Source organism: Staurois parvus, unplaced genomic scaffold, assembly GCF_062004578.1.
Source record: "Staurois parvus isolate SC_StPar_1 unplaced genomic scaffold, SC_StPar_1.0 ptg001181l, whole genome shotgun sequence".
Lineage (NCBI taxonomy): Eukaryota > Metazoa > Chordata > Amphibia > Anura > Ranidae > Staurois > Staurois parvus.
Genome location: NW_028318977.1, coordinates 3,416,853 through 3,440,344, shown reverse-complemented (window position 1 = coordinate 3,440,344; position 23,492 = coordinate 3,416,853). Strand labels below are relative to the sequence as shown.

The window sequence follows — 23,492 nt, the reverse complement described above, 5'->3', positions numbered from 1 at the left end:
TTGCGATCATTTTAGCTGAGCAGCCTATAATTTTCTGCACTTCTTTATATGTTTTCCCCTCCCCAATCAACTTTTTATTCAAAGTACGCTGTTCTTCTGAACAATGTCTGGAACGACCCATTTTCCTCAGAATTTCAGAGAGAAATGCACTGTAACCAGCATGTACAACATTTGCTGCCTTCCTTCCTTAAATAAGGGCAATAATTGCCACCTGTTTTTCAAAGAATGAATGACCTCACTAATAGAACTCCACACTGCTATTATTTTGAACATGCTCCTTTCAATGAGTGATTCAATGACACAGAATCAGCAGCATGCATGTCATGACTGTTGGGTCTGTTGGATTTCTATTACTCCACTACACCTGCTAGTAAATTATTTGCCATGTAGAAATATCATTTCTACCAAAAACAGTGATTGATCCGGTTAGTGATGTCTGACTGCTATTATTTTGAACACAACTGTGTATGTATTTTTAGCAGAGGCCCTAAAGAATAAAATGGTGTGCATTGCATACTTTTTTATCACACAATATTTGCACAGCAGTTTTTCAAATGCAATTTTTTTGGGTGCTAATACACTTTAATGGATTTAATGCACAAAAACACAATATAATATCCAATTGTTTGGTAGAATATAAAAGATGAAGTTACGCCGAGTAAATAGATACCAAACATGGCATGCTTTAAAATTGCATCCACCTCTGGAACGGCGCCAAATTACGGTACCTAAAAATCTTTATAGGCAACCAGTTTACAGTTACACAGGAGGTCTGGTGCTAAAAGTATTGCTTTCGCTCTGATGTTTGCGGTGATACCTCACATGTGTTGTGCGATCACAGTTTACATATGCGTGCGGGTCCTATGTGCGCGTTCGCATTTGCGTCTGAGCATGGGGGAATGGGAGCGCTTTAAATTAAAAAAAATTCTTATTTAAAATATTTTTTTTTCACACTGTAACTTACTTTTTTTTTCTTTTCATTAACTTTATTGCTATTACAATTATATTATATATTTATATACAATATTATATTATCCCTTGTGATAGCATGGGCTGTGACAGGTCTTCTTTATAGAGAGTTGAGGGATCTATTAGACCCCTCATCTCTCCTTTGACCTTCAATGCAGCCAATTAGACATAGATCGGTCTGGTTGGCCTGTTCCCTGGCCATTATTGGCCAGGTAAACAAAGGACAGGAACAGGAAGTGATGAAACCCCCATTGCTTCCTGTTTATGATGTCACACAGTGGGAGGAATGACATTGGTTCCTCTCACACTGCGCTAGGAACTGGATACCACCGGACGTGTCCTTGCTGGGCTCACCGATCTCATGGGAGATCCCAGTAACGATGGCGGTGGTGGCAGCAGGAGGGGGGGTGGGACCCCCTTCCACCACCTATAAAAGCAATCCAGTGGCTCATTATATACTCAGATTACTTTTACTTTATAGGAAATTGCTGAGGATATTCTTCTTAGGACATTCTTTTCTATGCAGTAAAATATATATATTTTTTAAAATGATATTGATCTAACTAGAAATGTTTTACTTGTCTTATTACAATTTTGTCTATGGATTCATTTTAAAAAATAATCATTTTTTGCAAGACAATGTCACCATTGCTTTGTTATCTCAAGTATTAATAAAGATTTTTCTGATGAAACAGCAGAAATGTGATAATTGCTCGGCTCCATAAGGAGTTGAATGGGTTAGCAAACAAATGATACAGATGGCGGTAATTGGAAGGGGGATCGGAGTAAAGACAATGTAATATCACCTGCAATTATTTTTTATTTTTAGTTTCTTTGTTCATTTTCTTTGAGACAGAATGAACTGTTATTATCACTCTATGCTGTGTTGTGTCAAATTTTTGGACAAGTTGTACGGAGAAACCGGTTCTCCGAGTCTCAGAGCCTTTCATGTCTCTGTTAACTAGTCAATTCCCAAATTCTTTTCTCCCCTTGTGCCCTTGAGCATTTTTTTTAACCCTTTGACGTCGACATCACAAATATGCAGTCTCATGGAACTGGGCTTTTTTATGTGGGGCTGTATATTTGCGTACCTGTCTTTGTGCTGGGAGCGCGCCACACTGCTTGCTGCCAGCACAAAGACCGCGGTGTCACTGAGGGCCCCAGGTCCTGTTCTAACGATCGGGACCCGGGACTCCAGATTCCGGGTCACATGATCGCTGTGATAGCCTCTGATTGGCTATCACAGTGATCAGTCACTGTGCAGCCTGGCCCCCTTGTTTTTTACTCTCTCTATGAATGGAGAAAAGAGATACATTGTATCTCTCTAACTCCTGGCATAGGGAGAAAAAAAAATGTTAAAAAAAAAAAGATAAATAAAGAAATATTAAAAAATAAAGAAAAAATACCTAGATCAAGGTTTGATCTAGTTCAGTGCCAGGGTAATTGTTTGGGTCAGGGTCAAAGGTCAGGATTAAAAATAAATTTGGTATCAGTGTCAGTTAGTGTCAATGTCAGTGTCAGTGTGTTTTAGGTAAAAAAAAACAAAATGCGCATTATTGTTTCTGGGTTGTACTATGGGTACAAACAACAAATCACATACACATATATGGTATCGCTGCGATCATCAAGAGCTGGATAATTTATTTTGGGTTGTTCTTTGGTGGTAGGTTATGGTAGTAACAAGAAACACACAGCTAAATAAAAAAAAAATATTTTTTTCTTTACTATTTTGAGCCAGTTTTCCTTTGATAATAAAAAAAAAAATCAGGAGATATCCATTACCATTTACCACCAAATGAAAGCCAAATTTTTCCTGAAAAAAATGCTGTATAATTCACCTGGATGTACAAAGTACTTTTCATATGTATGGTTTTACTAACACATGTCAACGTTGCAAAATTGTGCTTAGGCATTTAGATTTGTTTTACCCTTAGGTGTGAAGGGGTTAATCAAGCAAATTTTTTATTGAGAGAAACAGACATGCAGTCACATCACAAATTCAATGAAAACAAACACAGGTCGATTCGACAAGTGAATATTACAGTATGCAGTTAGTAAAGCCTTTGCCGCAGGCAAGGAAAGGAAGACAAGCATAATAACAGCCAACGTAATAGTTTTACAGAGAATAATTATTCCTCCTCAGGGGCGGACTGACAACTCATGGGGCCCCCGGGCAATAGGGGATCATGGGGCCCCTGTGTCCTTGCCCAAACTCAAAAAAGCCTATGAAAAAGGTACCAGGGGCATCTCATGGGGCCCCCTACTGACCCCGGGCCCTTGGGCAGTGCCCAAGTTTCCAAATGGTCAGTCCGTCCCTGTTCCTCCTCCTCCTCGTCACAGGTAAACGTAGAGTCAAGCCATTTATCCAAAACTTTATGATATTTAGCAGGGCGTCCTCTATGTATATACAGTAGATGACCTTCTTATATGGTAAAGTACTATTTATCGCAGCTACCCACTATGAAAACGTAGGTGAGGACACCTGCAACCACATACGAGCAAGCAATAATCTGGCCACAAACAGCGTCTCTTGCAGAAAAAGAGTCTAAAATTTGTTGGTTTCTGAACTAGGAAGACCGAGTAGGCACTGCTTAGGACAAAGGGTAAGGAGAGAACCCATTTTGTCATAAAGGAACCGGTTCATTGAGACCAATAACCCAGAATGAGGGGACAGGACCATAGTAAATGAAAGAAGGTACTGTCCAGGGGCGGACTGACAACTCATGGGGCCCCGGGCAATAGGGGATCATGGGGTCCCTTTGTCCTTGCCCAAACTCAAAAAAGCCTATGAAAAAGGTACCAGGGGCATCTCATGGGGCCCCCTACTGACCCCGGGCCCTCGGGCAGTGCCTGAGTTTCCAAATGGTCAATCCGCCCCTGGTACTGTCAGGGTCTCCACATTTGGGGCAAAGTGGGCTATATTGTGGCCTGTATTTAGACAATCAAATTAGTGTTAAATAAGTTCTATGTATAATATATAGCTGAGTGAGGCTGTCTGACAACTTCGGGGACAGCACCTTAGTCAAAGACAACACCTCCTCCCACATTTCATCTTCCAGCATCCCCACATCCACCTCCCAGCGGTTTTTAAACCGGTATGCCAATAATGATGTGGAAGGTGAAAGTATAGTATTATAGAATGTGGATGTACATTTCTTGGATTCTGTTCCCAAAAGCACATCCAGAAGACAATCAGAATTGGAATGTAAAACAGAGTCACCAAATTGGGCACGCAGAGCATGGCGGAGCTGAAGATAGCGAAAAAAAATAAAAGTTGGGAAGATCAGATTCCCTTTTGAGGTCCTGAAATGATTTGACACCCGCACTGGTGAACACCTGGAAGACATATAAAATCCCCCTACTGATCCATAATCTAAAATTAGGGACTGTGCACAATTCAGGGAGGTCCGGGTTATCCCACAAGGGGGAATGAGCGTGGATGTGTTGAAGCTGCAACCTACTAGAGGCTAGCGACCAAATCTTACAATGGTGATACAACAATCCCCTCCGGCCCCCCACAGCCACAAGGTCTTGCACACCCCACAATAATAATTGAAGGGGATGAAGCCCTCAAGCATTTTTACATTTTATTTATTGTATTTTCGTGTTACACTTAGTCTCTTTGCCTATCCATTTCTAAGATTTACACAGCTCTGCCAAACAGCACAGTCCTGCCTGGCAGGGCTAAAGAACAAACCTGAACAAAAAAGTATTTACATATACTTAACAATCAGTAAAGGAGCTTCAAACAAGCCACGGCTGACCTCTGTAGCTGCTTGTACTGTGACGTGATTCATTCTCAAAAACCTTCAAATATCACAGCACAGACTCTAAGCCCCAAATCCCATGAGCCTCCTGTGTTTGTTTTATTTAAACTTAGGAGGAATTGATCTGAGAAATACAAAAAAACTTTATAATTCTAACCTTCTGCTCCATTTAATCCCCTCCCACCCAGTCCCAGAATCCCTTTAACAGGGTCTTTACATCCCAAAGGCAGGAAGGGCCAAGCAATTGGCTATCACAGAGGTAACATGTTTTTTTAAAGCACTGATATTTACAATGGATAAATGGCTTTAAATTGCAAGCAAAGGACGTTTCCCTGAAGTTTTCTATTTAAAAGAAACATAAATGGCTCATAGACTCCTCCAAAGGTTCCCCCAAAATTTTGAGGAATCTTTGGGGGGGGTCTGGCTGTTTGTATTTTTTTTTTTTAAAGCAGCCTGCAATGAAATGTCAAATACAATAGTATCATTTCTTAAATTTGTAAGCCCTGGTTCACACTGCTATGATTTGTCATGCAATTTGACAGTTCCAAATCACATGACAAGTCGCACCCCATTTCTGGCAATGGAACCATTCATATCACCGTGACTCATGTAGCAGCGATTATGAAAAAGGTTCCTGCACTACTTTTTGCTGATTTGATTGCGCGGACTTCTGGTATATGAAGTCGCAAGGAGCAATTAAATCGGCAGTGAAAATTGTAGTGATAGGCGACTTTGAAATCACAATTTCAAAGCCGCACCATTGTGAACAAAATGTCACTTTTGCTGCATTCTACAGCACAAATGGAAAAAAACAACTTATGTATAGTCCCCCCACAAATTATTTTCATTGGGTACCCCTTAAATTCCATACAAGACTCAAAGGTCCTGGTATGAATTTTAAGGGGGTACCCCATGAAAAAAAAAGTCATTAGGTCCTTCAGAAAATCCATCCTTTGTGTTCAGACCACATCTTAAGCCCATCCCTAGTTCCAATAGTCATATTGCTCAACAGATGGACATAGTCTAGATATGTGGTTAGGAGCACCTAGTATAAATTCTTGCTTTAAATGCATTCAAAATGTTTATTTGTTACAAACATCAAATATGTCCAACACATTTTGAGCTTGATCCAGCTGACTGGTCACATTGCCGATGCTGGATATGCTAGCCTCAATCCAGCCTCAATTAATTTCATCCAGATTGTATAATGAATGAGTCCTAGTTCAAGCCCGGAAGAAGAGGGAGTCCTTTGCCCCCAAAATGCATTGGATATACTTGACATTGCTAACAAATATAAATTTCAAGCAAGATGGAATTTTCTACTAGGAACTCTTAAACCACATACCCAGAACTCAAGGAATGTAGCTCCTAGGTTGGCTGACGCTTGGGTTCTCATCTCTAAAAAACGATGCGTCCGATCTTCTCTCCATAATTGAACCACTTACCAGCAAAAGCTACTTGAAGAAGGATGATCCCAAGGAGGAAGGAGAGGGCCCCAACTGTGGACGGTCTCATGGCTGCTAGTCAGAGTGAATATCTGTGTTTTAGCTCCTTTTCTGGAATTTATACCAAAACCTCCAATGGAGGGAAAGTGGTAAAACAGGAATGGGAACTGGTTTTGCTTGTTAGTCTGCAATACTTTTCTATGGGGTGTAGGGCATCTGCTATGACATGTGTATAGTTTGTTGTTCACAGCAACCTCGTCAGCTCTTCTGTATCACATATCACTTACTCTCCTTCCTCAGGCCAAAAAACAATTGTCAGACTGGTGTGAGTAAATTGGGTGGAAATTCTTCTATTACAAAATACAGGTGTGTGTAACTTGTGAGCCAAACAAAAAAAACCTTAGGGATCGCTAACAACTAACACATACTCCAACTGTGCAATTTAAACCATATATTTATAAATGTTGCGCTCCTATTATCCAACTAGATAAAGTGTGTGAAATATACTGACAAAAATTTTTTAATATATCAATAAAGTGATCATAATAAAAAACAAAAATAAATCCGTTTATCCAAAAAAAAGGCCAAATTTGTGATAAAGTGATTAAAACATAATACAGTGACTTTCTGTGAAACCTTCAGTGAAAAATCAGTGTCTGCTGCTCTTTCTATAACCCCTTGCTCGTGACCTTGCTCCTGTCTGCTAATCTGTGTATCACCCTGGCTTGATCCTGACCTTGCTCCTGTGTGCTGCTCAGTGTATGACCCCAGCTTGATCCTGTCATTGCTCCTGTCTGCTGTTCCATATGGACCCTGGCTCTGGCTACTGACTGCTCTACCCAGCCTCCGGGATCCACGTGTTCTCTGGAGAAACTCCTCCTGCAACGGGAGCACCCACGGGTTCCATCTCATCAAGCATCTCCAAGCAGCAACACCACTGGCAACCCAAGCTTCTTTGGGCACTGCACCTCCTGTTTCCACCTCCAACGATGAACTGCACTTAGCCATAAGGGGCGCCCTCTCTCTATTGCAGCCTCCAGTCAGGTACATGACAGGGGATGAGGAGGGCTTTTTCAGAGACACATGCCGCTTGCTGTGGCTGCACTCTGTTCCTTATGCAGGGGGTGAGCAGGGAACCATAACTATAGGCAACCGGCTACTTTTTTTTTACCATTCATCTGTAAACACCACAAAGTATGTTTGTTTCTTTGTTTTGCAAAATTGCTATAAAAAAACTCAACATCAAGTGACACCATCTTTACATTTAATGTTGGGTGAGACCAGGAGTGCCATAACCATGAGTAGTAATAGAAGAATTTCAACTATATAAAGTGTGTGAAATATACTGACAAAATTTTTTTTATATATCAATAAAGTGATCATAATAAAAAAACAAAAATAAATCCGTTTATCCAAAAAAAAGGCCAAATTTGTGATAAAGTGATTAAAACATAATACAGTGACTTTCTGTGAAACCTTCAGTGAAATTAAATGTGCGCTCAACTCCTTCTAAGCCTATTAGACAGGCTTAATAAACTTTTGGTTCACATATCCTGGAACCTACTAGAATTGCTGCAGTATATGATGGATGTTGGGAACTTCTTGCAAACACCTTTCCCCTTTAAACGCTGTATATCTCTGCAGGGATTTCTCCCTCCTTCAGCAAGTTGGTGAGTTTGGGAGCAATTACAAAATACAGGTGTGTGTAACTTGCAAGCCAAACAAAAAACCTTAGAGATCACTAACAATTAACACATACTCCAACTGTGCAATTTAAACCATATATCTATGGTTGAGGGTGGAGCCTAGCCGGTGACGTCACACCGCCCCACACCTCGTGGAGGCCGGTGGCCATCTTTGTTTCTGGGATACCCTATGTGAGTTGTTTTCACTATGCTCCAATAAAAGTTTATGAACCTATTACACTATCAGTGCTTTTTTGGGGTGGGCTGTTTGGTCGAGCCCCCCCCCCCCTTTTTCAAGGTGGATATCTTGTTTGAGTGTCCTGGTCTGAGGAGTCTGGATTAGCTTTATGCCAATTATTGCTGGATGTCTGGTGTCCCCCTGCTGGTTAGAGGAAGGAGCATCCCTACCAGAGTGACAGTCTGCTAGATGACCCACACTGCTTCAGCCTTCTAGTACCAGGAGTGGTCTGACAACTCAAATGTGCACATTATGCGCTTTCTGGTGAGTGCATAATATTTACCCACCTTTGAGCACGGAGTCGACAACTTTTGCACCTTTTTACTGGGACAATTGAACCATTATTGGAGGACGGTGTTTTCACTTTAAGTACTTTAGCCATCACTCATCTTATTTGATTTTATTCAAATTTTATCAGATTTATGATTCATGAGTCATCTCTTTTTAGCGCTGCATATGTTATTATTATTTATAATGTGAAGGTTTGGGGTTTGTACCTTTTACCATTTATCTCCAAGCGCTCGTTAATTATTTTACTGTTCTATATATCTATAAATGTTACGCTCCTATTATCCAACTATATAAAGAGTGTAAAATATACTATTATATATACAAACTGACAAAAAATTTTCAATATATCAATAAAGTGATCATAATAAAAAACAAAAAAATAAATCCATTATCCAAAAAAAGTCCAAATTTGTGATAAAGTGATTAAAACATAATACAGCGACTTTCCGTGAATCCTTCAGTGAAAATAGATGTGCGCTCACCTCCTTCTAAGCCTATTATACAGGCTTAATAAACTTTTGGTTCACATATCCTGGAACCTACTAGGATTGCTGCAGTATATGATGGATGTTGGGAACTTCTTGCAAACACCTTTCCCCTTTAAACGCTGTATATCTCTGCAAGGATTTCTCCCTCCTTCAGCTGCTTTGAATCACTAGCACAATCCTCCTTATACGTTCCTCAGTGTGAAAGGAGACAATAGGAACATAGTGCTTTATCCTTAAAACAGACTTTATTTTATTCTACAAATCTTAATCAATGCACTCACATTGTTAAAATCAAAAAAACGCTTTCAGTGATAAATGCCTGTATCAGCCGTTGGTATATGTACTTGCCGCTTGTTCTCTCTGAAACCGAGTGACTTCGTAGCCCCACCCCTACGCGTTACGCCATAGGACACATGGCTTCATCAGGGGGTTATGATTGGACAGTCACTACACACAGACTCCTTTATATATGCTGTCTCCACCATTTTCCTGGAGATCGCATGGGAGCGGCCATCTTTTTGGGAATCAAACCAAGCTTGCTAACCACACAGGATTTGACACATATCTTTCAATTATAAATATTTTAAATATAACTACGTTGCACCTCGGCCAAAAAAGATACTATAGCGATATCTTACGGCTCACACAGGTTCACACATATTACAAACCCTCTCAAAACAACACAAAATGTTTTATATATTACATAAAATACACTGAAAAATAAAATAAAATAACAATCAAAAATAAAATACAAGTCCACAATACTAATATAAAACTAAATCTAAAATTTAATCCCATTAATCATATTCCTAAAATAAAGAACTAGTCTATACTATAAACTAAAAATCATTAATAAAACATGACAGATCAAAATCCTTATTCAATCCTCCTGGGGTCAGACTACCCAATTCATATATCCAAAATGATTCTTTTTTACTTATTCCCCTAATTAAATTATCACCCCTCCAATGTGGGGGGTGTTTAACTATACCCCAAAATTCAATCTTATCTACTTCTCGGTTATGAAACTGACGAAAATGAAGAGATAAATGATGATATTTGAATCCAATGCTAATATTATGTATATGCTCTTTTATGCGTTCTTTTAAACTTCTTTTTGTGCGACCTATATATAACAGGTTGCATGAACATTTCAGAGCATATACTACACCTTTGGTGTCACAAGATATAAATTGATCTATTGTATAATTTTTTCCATTTTTTGTATTAATGCATTTTTTTCTACATTTCGGATTATTAAACGTTCTTTTACAGCTGTAGCAATGGCCGCATTTATAAAATCCAGTGCCCTGAAAGAAACTAAGTGTACCTTTTGTTATTTTCGGGGGTTCTAATACATTTTTAACCACACGATCTCTAATATTTAATGCTTTTTTAAATATGAATCTGGGTTTTTCTTTGATAATAGTTCTTAGATCCTTATCCAATTTAAGTACATCCCAATGTTTAGTTATTATTCTTTGGACATCTTTATACTGTTTATTATATGGCAATACCACAGATATTTCATATTCTTCTAACTTACCGTATTTTTCGCTCCATAAGACGCACTTTTTTCCCTCCAAAAAAGGGGGGGAAATGTCAGTGCGTCTTATGGAGCGAATATGGAGCGGCTGGTCCGGTATTTCCACCGCCGCCGTGTCAGAATACCGGGCCGGCCGCTCAGCTCTGCAGCGGGACCTTATAGAGATGACTGCTGACCTTTGTGGAGGGAGGGGGAGCGTGTACCTGAATTTGACAGGTACCCGCTCCCACTTCTGCGGAATTGTTCTTTCATCTTACCTGGTCCTCTATCCAGCGGCGCGCTGTCTTCCCGGCTTCTGTAGTGTGGGCATGACAGCCGGGTGCCAAGTGCGCATGCGCAAGAAGTGGTGCTTTTTGTGAATGGTAAGGCGGTACCTGGGACACATGACAGATCCCAGAAGCCGCCGGACCAATCACAAAGCGCAAGTGCTTCTCGCTCATGCGCACTGGGCACCCGGCTGTCATGCCGAGCGCCATTACAGAAGCCGGGAAGACAGCGCGCGGCTGGATAGAGAAACAGTTAAGATGAAAGAACAATTCCGCGGAAGTGGGAGCGGGTACCTGTCAAATTCAGGTACCACTCACCCCCCTCCCCAAAGGTCAGCAGTCATCCCCTGTACTATCCACAGTCTCTGGTCATCCCTGTGCTGTCTGCAGTCTCTGGTCATCCCTGTGCTGTCCGCAGTCTCTGGTCATCTCCTGTGCTGTCCACAGTCTCTGGTCATCTCCTGTGCTGTCCACAGTCTCTGGTCATCTCCTGTGCTGTCCGCAGTCTCTGGTCATCTCCTGTGCTGTCTGCAGTCTCTGGTCATGTCCTGTGCTGTCCGCAGTCTCTGGTCATCTCCTGTACTGTGTCCGCAGTCTCTGGTCATCTCCTGTACTGTGTCCGCAGTCTCTGGTCATGTCCTGTGCTGTCCGCAGTCTCTGGTCATCTCCTGTGCTGTCCGCAGTCTCTGGTCATCCCTGTACTGTTCGCAGTCTCTGGTCATCCCTGTACTGTGTCCGCAGTCTCTGGTCATCCCTGTACTGTGTCCGCAGTCTCTGGTCATCTCCTGTACTATGTCCGTGTCAGGGCTCCCAGGTATGACCAGAGGTGTGTGACTGATGCAGGGAAACGCAGACTTCAGATATGTGATAAACAATACAATTTATTAACACTAACCATACAAACATAAACGCAGTGCAATACTAAACATAATACAGTGCAAACAAACCAAACCAAACCACCCACAGATAACAGTACATACAAGCAAGCGTCGTCAGGCAGGCCGGGTCAATATCAATTGGGCAAGTAGGTACAGGGGGAGCAAGCAGAGAATGGTCGGGGTCACAGGCCAGGTTCAGCAGGTAGCAAGCAGCGTAGTACAGAGGGTCAAGCAGAGGGATGGTCAGGGTCACAAGCCAGGGATCAGGACAGGTAGCAGAGAATCAGACAGGAACAGAGAGCAGGAACAGGATACAGGGCCCAAGAGAAACACAACACCAAGGCAGAGTCTGTGGGTCTGGCCATCCCTTAAATACCCCAGCATCATCAGTTCCAGGTGTTAGCTGGCTGAAAGGTTGAGTCTCTGATTGCTGGGAGCACCCGCTGGCCAGCCCTGGTACTGCAGATCAAAAGGCAGGTGAGTCCCACCATTGCTGGCCAGTCCATTCCTAACAGTACCCCCCCCCCAAGGAGCGGCCTCAGGACGCTCCAAACAGTCCTAGCTGGGCAAAATGTTCCACCGCCCGGGTCTGGTAACTGGCGGGATATCAAAGACTGGCACACCGGGCTGGACTCGGGGCAGAGGCACACCGGGCTGGACTCCGGGCAGAGGCACACCGGGCTGGACTCCGGGCAGAGGCACACCGGGCTGGACTCCGGGCAGAGGCACACCGGGCTGGACTCCGGGCAGAGGCACACCGGGCTGGACTCCGGGCAGAGGCACATCGGGCAGAGGCACATCGGGCAGGACTCCGGGCAGAGGCACATCGAGCAGAGGCACACCGGGCAGAGGCACACCGGGCAGAGGCACACCGGGCAGGACTCCGGGCAGAGGCACACCGGGCAGAGGCACACCGGGCAGAGGCACATCGGGCAGGACTCCGGGCAGAGGCACACCGGGCAGAGGCACATCGGGCAGAGGCACATCGGGCAGAGGCACACCGGGCAGAGGCACACCGGGCAGAGGCACACCGGGCAGAGGCACATCGGGCAGGACTCCGGGCAGAGGCACATCGGGCAGGACTCCGGGCAGAGGCACATCGGGCAGGACTCCGGGCAGAGGCACATCGGGCAGGACTCCGGGCAGAGGCACATCGGTTTACCAGGCGAAGCAGCAGGCAGCGGGCCACCGGGCGGAGCAGCAGGCACCGGGCCCCCGGGCGGAGCAGCAGGCGCCGGGCTCCCGGGCGGAGCAGCAGGCGCCGGGCCCCCGGGCGGAGCCCCAGGAGGGGCGGCGGGCGCCGGGCCCCCAGGAGGGGCGGCGGGCGCCGGGCCCCCAGGCGGGGCGACAGGCATCGGGCCCCCAGGCGGGGCGACAGGAATCGTGCCCCCAGGCGGGGCGACAGGCATCGGGCCCCCAGGCGGGGCGACAGGCATCGGGCCCTCAGGCGGGGCGACAGGCATCGGGGCGACAGGCATCGTGCCCCCAGGCGGGGCGACAGGCATCGTGCCCCCAGGCGGGGCGACAGGCATCGTGCCCCCAGGTGGGGCGACAGGCATCGTGCCCCCAGGCGGGGCGACAGGCATCGGGGCGACAGGCATCGTGCCCCCAGGCGGGGCGACAGGCATCGTGCCCCCAGGCGGGGCGACAGGCATCGTGCCCCCAGGCGGGGCGACAGGCATCGTGCCCCCAGGCGGGGCGGCGGGCGCCGGACCCCCAGGCGGAGCGACAGGTCTCGGGCCCTCAGGCGGAGAGGCGGGCGCCGGACCCCCAGATGGAGCGACAGGTCTCGGGCCCTCAGGCGGAGCGGCGGGCGCCGGACCCCCAGGCGGAGCGACAGGTCTCGGGCCCTCAGGCGGAGCGGCGGGCGCCGGACCCCCAGGCGGAGCGACAGGTCTCGGGCCCTCAGGCGGAGCGGCGGGCGCCGGACCCCCAGATGGAGCGACAGGTCTCGGGCCCTCAGGCGGAGCGGCGGGCGCCGGACCCCCAGATGGAGCGACAGGTCTCGGGCCCTCAGGCGGAGCGGCGGGCGCCGGACCCCCAGGTGGAGCGACAGGTCTCGGGCCCTCAGGCGGAGCGGCGGGCGCCGGACCCCCAGGTGGAGCGACAGGTCTCGGGCCCTCAGGCGGAGCGGCGGGCGCCGGACCCCCAGGCGGAGCGACAGGTCTCGGGCCCTCAGGCGGAGCGGCGGGCGCCGGACCCCCAGGAGGAGCGACAGGTCTCGGGCCCTCAGGCGGAGCGGCGGGCGCCGGACCCCCAGGCGGAGCGACAGGCATCGTGCCCCCAGGCGGGGCGACAGGCATCGTGCCCCCAGGCGGGGCGACAGGCATCGTGCCCCCAGGTGGGGAGACAGGCATCGTGCCCCCAGGCGGGGCGACAGGCATCGGGGCGACAGGCATCGTGCCCCCAGGCGGGGCGACAGGCATCGTGCCCCCAGGCGGGGCGACAGGCATCGTGCCCCCAGGCGGGGCGACAGGCATCGTGCCCCCAGGCGGGGCGGCGGGCGCCGGACCCCCAGGCGGAGCGACAGGTCTCGGGCCCTCAGGCGGAGAGGCGGGCGCCGGACCCCCAGATGGAGCGACAGGCATCGTGCCCCCAGGCGGGGCGACAGGCATCGTGCCCCCAGGCGGGGCGACAGGCATCGTGCCCCCAGGTGGGGCGACAGGCATCGTGCCCCCAGGCGGGGCGACAGGCATCGGGGCGACAGGCATCGTGCCCCCAGGCGGGGCGACAGGCATCGTGCCCCCAGGCGGGGCGACAGGCATCGTGCCCCCAGGCGGGGCGACAGGCATCGTGCCCCCAGGCGGGGCGGCGGGCGCCGGACCCCCAGGCGGAGCGACAGGTCTCGGGCCCTCAGGCGGAGAGGCGGGCGCCGGACCCCCAGATGGAGCGACAGGTCTCGGGCCCTCAGGCGGAGCGGCGGGCGCCGGACCCCCAGGCGGAGCGACAGGTCTCGGGCCCTCAGGCGGAGCGGCGGGCGCCGGACCCCCAGGCGGAGCGACAGGTCTCGGGCCCTCAGGCGGAGCGGCGGGCGCCGGACCCCCAGGCGGAGCGACAGGTCTCGGGCCCTCAGGCGGAGCGGCGGGCGCCGGACCCCCAGATGGAGCGACAGGTCTCGGGCCCTCAGGCGGAGCGGCGGGCGCCGGACCCCCAGGTGGAGCGACAGGTCTCGGGCCCTCAGGCGGAGCGGCGGGCGCCGGACCCCCAGGTGGAGCGACAGGTCTCGGGCCCTCAGGCGGAGCGGCGGGCGCCGGACCCCCAGGCGGAGCGACAGGTCTCGGGCCCTCAGGCGGAGCGGCGGGCGCCGGACCCCCAGGAGGAGCGACAGGTCTCGGGCCCTCAGGCGGAGCGGCGGGCGCCGGACCCCCAGGCGGAGCGACAGGTCTCGGACCCTCAGGCGGAGCGGCGGGCGCCGGACCCCCAGATGGAGAGACAGGTCTCGGGCCCTCAGGCGGAGCGGCGGGCGCCGGACCCCCAGGCGGAGCGACAGGTCTCGGGCCCTCAGGCGGAGCGGCGGGCGCCGGACCCCCAGGAGGAGCGACAGGTCTCGGGCCCTCAAGCGGAGCGGCGGGCGCCGGACCCCCAGGCGGAGCGACAGGTCTCGGGCCCTCAGGCGGAGCGGCGGGCGCCGGACCCCCAGGCGGAGCGACAGGTCTCGGGCCCTCAGGCGGAGCGGCGGGCGCCGGACCCCCAGGAGGAGCGACAGGTCTCGGGCCCTCAAGCGGAGCGGCGGGCGCCGGACCCCCAGGCGGAGCGACAGGTCTCGGACCCTCAGGCGGAGTGGCGGGTGCCGGACCCCCAGGCGGAACGACAGGTCTCAGGCCCCCAGGCGGGGCGGCGGGCACCGAGTCACCAGGCACAACCGTGGGCTCCGAGTCAACTGGGATGACCGCTGGCACTGGGTCAGACATTGGATCGTCTGGCTGGACAGCGGGCATCGGGTCACCAGGCATCAGGTCATTTGGCTCGACAGCGGGCACCGCGTCATCTGGCAAGGCAGTAAGCTCCGAGTCAACTGGTATGACCGCGGGCACTGGGTCAGACATTGGATCGTCTGGCTGGACAGCGGGCACTGGGTCACCAGGCATCAGGCCATTTGGCTTGACAGCGGGCACCGCGTCATCTGGCAAGGCAGTGGGCTCCGAGTCAACAGGCACGACAGTGAGCACCGGGTCATCAGGTACCGGATTGTCTGGCTCGACAGCGGGCACCGCGTCATCTGGCAAGGCAGTGGGCTCCGAGTCAACTGGTATGACCGCGGGCACTGGGTCAGACATTGGATCGTCTGGCTGGACAGCGGGCACTAGGTCACCAGGCATCAGGTCATTTGGCTCGACAGCGGGCACCGCGTCATCTGGCAAGGCAGTGGGCTCCGAGTCAACAGGCACGACAGTGAGCACCGGGTCATCAGGTACCGGATTGTCTGGCTCGACAGCGGGCATCGGGTCACCAGGTATGACAGCGGGCACTGGGTCACCAGGCATCAGGTCATTTGGCTCGACAGCGGGCACCGGATCAGGTACCGGATCATCTGGATCAACAGCGGGCATCGAGTCAACTGGCCTAATAGGATCGTCAGGCTGGATCAGTTCATCATGCTGGGTAGAGGCATCAGGCCGAGTAGAGGCTTCAGGCCGAGTAGAGGCTTCAGGCCGAGTAGAGGCTTCAGGCCGAGTAGAGGCATCAGGCCGAGTAGAGGCATCAGGCCGAGTAGAGGCATCAGGCTGAAGAGAGGCATCAGGCTGCGTACAGGCATCAGGCTGAAGAGAGGCTTTAGGCTGAGTAGAGGCTTCAGGCTGAGTAGAGGCTTCAGGCTGAGTAGAGGCTTCAGGCTGAAGAGAGGCTTCAGGCCGAGTAGAGGCATCAGGCCGAGTAGAGGCATCAGGCCGAGTAGAGGCTTCAGGCTGAGTAGAGGCTTCAGGCTGAACCACGGAAGGCAGGCTCACCGGTTTGGATACTGGCAGGATGGTATTGGTTGGAAAGAATTTTCGCTTTTTTCTGGTTTTAACTACTGGAGCACTGCAAGTAAACGCAGGTCTGCAAACGAATGGAGCAGCTGGAGACAGAGAAGAACTGGAGGATGGAACAGGAGAGGGAGCGGTTGCTACAGAGGGCTCTTTTACAGGGTTAAAGGCAGGATAGGTGCAGCGAGTGGGAACAGGGTACTGACATGCGGTAGATAGCAGGGCAGGAGGAGCTGTTGGGAATGCAGGAATAGAGTTTTGAGGAATTAGATTAGAAGCAGGACTGGGTCTTTGTAAGCTGACTGAGGCTGGGTGCAACAAATCTGTCCATGTCTGCAGTATGGGTTGAACAAAGCTGAGCTTACACAAAGCCTGTCTGGTCAATGACTGTACTGCGTTTATACAATCTCTTAGTGTCTGTGGTGAACATGTGGAATAACGCTCCAGAAAGTAACCCACATCATCCTCTAATAACCACACCAGGGACTCTACCTGGTCTGCACTAAATGGTGGCAAAAATTCATCCCTGCATTCGGGGGAACCAGATGAAACCAACTCAGCACAAACTTCAATCAAAGGCTGCACCTCAGAGAACTCTGTGCCCTGATCTACTAGAACATGAGCGAGCCGTATACATTCTAGCAGTTCATCCCGGGGATACTCCTTCAGAGTTTGATAAGCATACTCCCTGTCATCAAACACTAGCAGATATAAATATTCAACCTCATCCAGATCCATCCTTCCCATCAACAAGCCAAGATGGCTTCCCTGTGCAGCCACTTCTGGTCAGGATTGGCCTTGGTGTAATGTCAGGGCTCCCAGGTATGACCAGAGGTGTGTGACTGATGCAGGGAAACGCAGACTTCAGATATGTGATAAACAATACAATTTATTAACACTAACCATACAAACATAAACGCAGTGCAATACTAAACATAATACAGTGCAAACAAACCAAACCAAACCACCCACAGATAACAGTACATACAAGCAAGCGTCGTCAGGCAGGCCGGGTCAATATCAATTGGGCAAGTAGGTACAGGGGGAGCAAGCAGAGAATGGTCGGGGTCACAGGCCAGGTTCAGCAGGTAGCAAGCAGCGTAGTACAGAGGGTCAAGCAGAGGGATGGTCAGGGTCACAAGCCAGGGATCAGGACAGGTAGCAGAGAATCAGACAGGAACAGAGAGCAGGAACAGGATACAGGGCCCAAGAGAAACACAACACCAAGGCAGAGTCTGTGGGTCTGGCCATCCCTTAAATACCCCAGCATCATCAGTTCCAGGTGTTAGCTGGCTGAAAGGTTGAGTCTCTGATTGCTGGGAGCACCCGCTGGCCAGCCCTGGTACTGCAGATCAAAAGGCAGGTGAGTCCCACCATTGCTGGCCAGTCCATTCCTAACAGTCCGCAGTCTCTGGTCATCCCCTGTACTGTGTCCGCAGTCTCTGGTCATCCCCTGTACTATGTCCGCAGTCTCTGGTCATCTCCTGTACTATGTCCGCAGTCCATTAGTTCAGAATTTTTTTTTTCCTGTATTCTGCCTCTAAAACCTAGGTGCGTCTTATGGTCAGGTGCGTCTTATGGAGCGAAAAATACGGTACTGTGTTTCTTATTTACTAACAAACTATTTCTATCCACCACTTCTATTGCCCTACTCTCTTTTTCTATTATTTCTTTTTTATATCCTTTAGCTGTAAACCTCTGAATTAATATCTCACTCTGTTCTCTATAATCCTCTATATTTGTGCAGTTTCTTCTTAAGCGGAGAAACTGGCCCCTAGGGATATTTTTAATCCACAGTTTATGATGACAACTATTAACCGGGATATATGAGTTTCTATCTGTTTTCTTAAAATAATTTTTAGTGATGATATGCGTACCTGTATTAATGATCCTTATATCCAAAAAATGTATCTCACTATTACTAATATTCCAACTCAAAATGATGTTCTTATTATTTAAATTCAATTTCTGATAGTAATTGGTTAATGATGTTACATCCCCATTCCAAAACAGTATAATATCATCAATGAATCTATTATAGATAACCACTTCTTCAAGAATACCATTAAATATGACTTCTTCCTCCCATTTTGCCATATATAAATTTGCAATACTGGGTGCAAAGTGGGCACCCATGGCCACACCCCTTATTTGCAAATAATAAGAATTTTGATACCAGAAATAATTATGGTTAAGGCAAAATTTAATATATTTAAATATATATCTTTGCTGTCTTTGCAAGCCGGGGTCATACACAGATCAGCACACAGGAGCAAGGTCAGGAGCAAGCCGGGGTCATACAAAGAGCAGCACACAGGAGCAAGGTCAGGATTAATCCGGGTTGGTAACGGGTAATCAGCAGTAAACTCAGGAACACATGAAAGGGAGAGGCTGATGATAATATAACAATCACTGAGCAGAGCTGCAGTCCTTATAAAGGCCACTGAGTGTCAGCAATTAGTGCGCCCTGCGTGTGCTGGTGCGTTTTCGCTCACAGGAATGCGTGATTATGTGCCGCCTGCCTATGCACATTTCTTTGCACAAATTGGCGTGGCCATATTGAGCATTGGCACATTTGCCCGGGATTCCTCTTATTTTCCCCTGACATCCCCTCTCCACTCACCTCTCTCCAGACAGCCATGGCTCAGCCAATTGACAGCATGGGAAAGAGGACTTGGCCTGTTGCTTGGGGCACTAGGAACTGTAATTCAAGGGTGATCCACTGTGACACACAGGGATGGCAGCAAAACTACAAATCCCATTAAACTATGGAAGCCAGGAGGATTTCAGGGAGATTTTTGATACACTGCACATGAGAGTTTTGGGCTTTCTGGCAACCAGTTCCTGGAAGGCAGAAGACCTCTGCCTGAGTGCTACTGGAAATCTAACTGGAGGGGACTTGATCTGGTGACTGGGAGCAAGACACAGTATCAGCCACACTAGAAACGCTTGCCCCTGCAGTCAACAAGAGGTTGGAACATTCATCTACCATCTACTTACTGTTGCTTGTTGGAGGCTTTGGAAAGAGACTGAGAGGGCCCCTTCTATGATGGATGCCTACAGATGTACCCTGGGAATTAATGAGAGGCCTATCAGCCCATTATACTGCTAGCTAAGACTGAGTTGCCAAGAGCAAGACACCAAATGCACCTCCAACATACTGCATCTACACCAGCCTTTCAAATCAACTCTACTAGACCTATGCTTCTCCTTATACCAACCATAAACCAATGTTCTACTGAACTGCCACTGTGTCTGACCCACATCTATTCTGCATGATTGCAAAGACTATACTACCCTTATAGTATACGTTAATTGCATTCAAATTTATCAGGACTGTCATTAAGTGCACCAACATCTCTTAAAGGGCACAATGATAACCGGCAGAAGGATCATCTTAAGGACAGCCCATGTCACATAACCTGCCCGCAAATACCCCTCCATCTCCCTATACCCCTCCTTGTCACCTAAAATACTGATAGTGCTTGGTGCTATGCCTAGCATGGTTGCAATATGTGCACACTGGCAGTATAGCGCCAAGGGTTTATAGACTCAGTTTACTACTGCTCACTGCTGCACTTCAGGTGGCATTGTTACAGTTTATTCTGAATGGCAAATGTCATTCTATGCCTTGTCCTCATTGCTAAATACTCTGCATACTAAAGTGTATCATTACTAGTGATGGCCAAACAGCCTCCTGTTCGGTTCGAGGTTGAACATTCAAACCTACCAAAAGTTTGACTGCGAACTTCAAACAGGGACAATTCACTAAGTATCTGAGTATGCGGTAAGATACCGCGCAGCTACTAAAATATCGCATGAGTTATATTATTAAGTCATGTTGTATTTTAGTACTGAAGACACTTTTCAATGTTTCAGCTGTCAATGGAGTTCCCAGCTGACAGCTGAATGTAAAAATCATTCACCAAGGCAATTTAAAATTTTGAAAAAACTGCATGGGGTCCCCCACCACATCCATACCAAGTTCTTCGGATCTGGTATGGATTTTGAGGGGAACCCCCATGCCAAAATAAAAAAAAATGGTGTGGGAGTCCTCCCCAAAATCCATACCAGACCCTTATATGAACATGCAGATTGGCAGGTCAGGGGGCACTTGCTCACCCCCCTTCTTAAACTTTATCAAGGTCCCATGGCCCCATGTTGATGGGGACAAGGACCTCTTTCCCACAACTGTGGCCAGTGGTTGCTGGGGCCTGCAGGCAGGGGGCTTATCAGAATCGTTTAGGCCCTTAATCTTTCATTTTAAATTCAGAAAAGGTATATGGAAAAAAACCTTGGATTAGTGTCAAACAAGGGGTTATGTATTGACCGCAGGGGGCACAAGGCCATGCAAAGAGCACAACAAAAAGCAAAAAAAAAAAAAAAATAGCTTTCCTAGGAAAAAAATCTTAATCAAAAATACCAAAGGCACTATTGGGTAGTAGACCCCTTGTTTCTGAGAGAAGTCCACCTTTGTTTATGAAGGGTTTATCTCATTCAGGATTTTGGACATTATTATATGTATTGGGCAGGAATTATACTGATTGCAATTGCCGGCCTAAAACATACATCCATAATTAAACTGATAAAGTGTATATACAGTAGGCGTTCACAAAACAGTTATTTAACCACTCGCCCTTCAGAAGATTTACCCCCCTTTATGACCAGGACATTTTTTGGCTGTGCTACTTTAACTGGCAATTGCACGGTAATGCAATGCTGTTCAGAAATTCAATTATATCTTTTTTTCACTCAAATAGAGATTTCTTTTGGTGGTATTTGATCACCAATTGGGTTTTTAAAGAAACATTTTTTCCCTCTTTGCTATTAAACATATCCAACAAAAAAAATACAATTTCTTCATAAATGTAGGACAAAATGTATTTTGCTACATGTCTTTGGTAAAAAAAAAAAAATACCCATAAATGTATCAACTGTGGGTATAGGATTATGACTTTTTTTTTTTAAATGGCTGAACTGGATGGACTTTTGTCTTTTTTCAACCACACTATGTAACTATGTATAGTAATTGGTTTTTACGAAAATGATAGCATCTACAAACAATGGTATATATACTGGAATTTTTTTTTTTTATACTAGTAATGGTGGCGATCAGCGACTTATAGCGGGACTGCGATAGCACAGTGGGCAGTCTAGCACTAACTGACACTGGGTGAGAACTGACTAACTGCCACTCCAGTGAAACTACTATAGTGATCAGTACTAATAAAAAGCTAAGGACACAGGGCAAGAAAGGGTTAACATCTGGGGCAATCAAAGGGTTAACTGTGTGTCAGGAGGGCATTTTTACAGTTTACTGTGTGGCGTTTTACTAGGGGATGTGCTGTTTTTTATTTCCCTGCTTTGAAGGGAGATAAAAACCAGAACATCCACACTGACAGGAGAGAGATCTGTGTTTACACAGCACTAACTGACACTGGGTGAGAACTGACTAACTGCCACTCCAGTGAAACTACTATAGTGATCAGTACTAATAAAAAGCTAAGGACACAGGGCAAGAAAGGGTTAACATCTGGGGCAATCAAAGGGTTAACTGTGTGTCAGGAGGGCATTTTTACAGTTTACTGTGTGGCGTTTTACTAGGGGATGTGCTGTTTTTTATTTCCCTGCTTTGAAGGGAGATAAAAACCAGAACATCCACACTGACAGGAGAGAGATCTGTGTTTACATTTGCAGGTCTCTCCCCTGTGCGTTGCTCTACTGTTTTCTGCATCCCGGCCATGAATCACTAGTCAGGACCCGGTAATTGACATCTACAGGAGCCAATGACAGAGCGCTCCCCCCACCCAGAAATGCAGAATCAGGTACAGTATATATATCTGGTACTTGATTCTGCACAGAGCGATTGCCCTGCAGCAGTATAATTGGTCGGCAAGAGGTTAAGGCTAAAATAATATATCAATGGAGCTATATAACGATGATATTCAAACATGGGTAAAAAAATTTAGAAAATACCCATCTAAAAGTAACCAAATGTACCTGCAAAGTAACAACATAGTTCTCAGTCCAGAAAAAAACCTAAGAAGCCAGAAAGATAAACTAGACGTGTACTTCGTTTCATTCTGGATCAAAATTCAGACAAAATTTTTGTGATTCCGAGATTCGGATGTATCCGAATTTCCGAATGACAACAGAGACGAATTTAAATCAATCCAAAATAATGAAACAAAATGTCATCTGAAATTCAAATTGAATTTCAATCAAACTCAAAAACCAAAAACGATTTTGAAATATAAACATATTGCTAACTATTGCTGATTTCCTTCAAAGACTGTGTGTGTTAGTGTTAGAATATAGCCTTCTTCAAAATTCGAATTCCATAAAGGAATATAATGGAATAAAACAGAATAAAATATAAAAGAGCAAAAAAGAAAAGAATAGAATAGAATGGAATAGAATAGAAACAATATAGAATTGATTTGAATATAATAGACTAGAATCAAATAGAGAAAAAAAGAGAATAGAATAAAATAAAATATACAGAAAATAAAGGAATAGCATTTAAAAGAATAGACTGGAATAGAAAAGAATAGAATAAAAAAGAAAAGAACAGAATAGAAAAGAATAGAAAAATAGACTAGAATAGAATACAGACATCTTCCAAAATTCTAATTTTGAAAAGAATAAAATAGAATAGAAAAGAAGAGAGTAAAAGAGAACAGAATAGAAAATAAAATAATTCACTAAAATATAATAGAAAATAAAGGAATAGAATAGAATATTATAGAAAAGATTGGAGTAAAACAGAACAGAATGGAAAAAAAACTAAAACAATAGAATAAAATTGACTAGAAAATAAAAATAGAATAGAAAAGAATGAGATAGAATAGACAAAAAATTAAAAAGGGTAGAATAGAATAGTTTCAAATAGAATAGAATATAAAAAAATAGAACAGAATAAAATAAAATTAATATAGCCATCCTGCGAAATTCA

At 47.1% G+C, this 23,492-nt stretch overlaps 1 protein-coding gene across 1 annotated transcript in view; it reads right to left on the bottom strand.

Annotated features, from left to right (window-relative positions):
* LOC149438852 (uncharacterized) overlaps positions 1-6,340 on the bottom strand; it is a 42,115-nt gene extending 35,775 nt beyond the window's left edge. The window contains exon 1 of the mRNA XM_089659693.1: positions 6,182-6,340. Within this exon, the coding sequence (XP_089515819.1) occupies positions 6,182-6,251 (70 nt within the window). The 5' untranslated portion in view covers positions 6,252-6,340. The remainder of the gene's footprint in view (positions 1-6,181) is intronic.
* Positions 6,341-23,492: the final 17,152 nt, after the last annotated feature.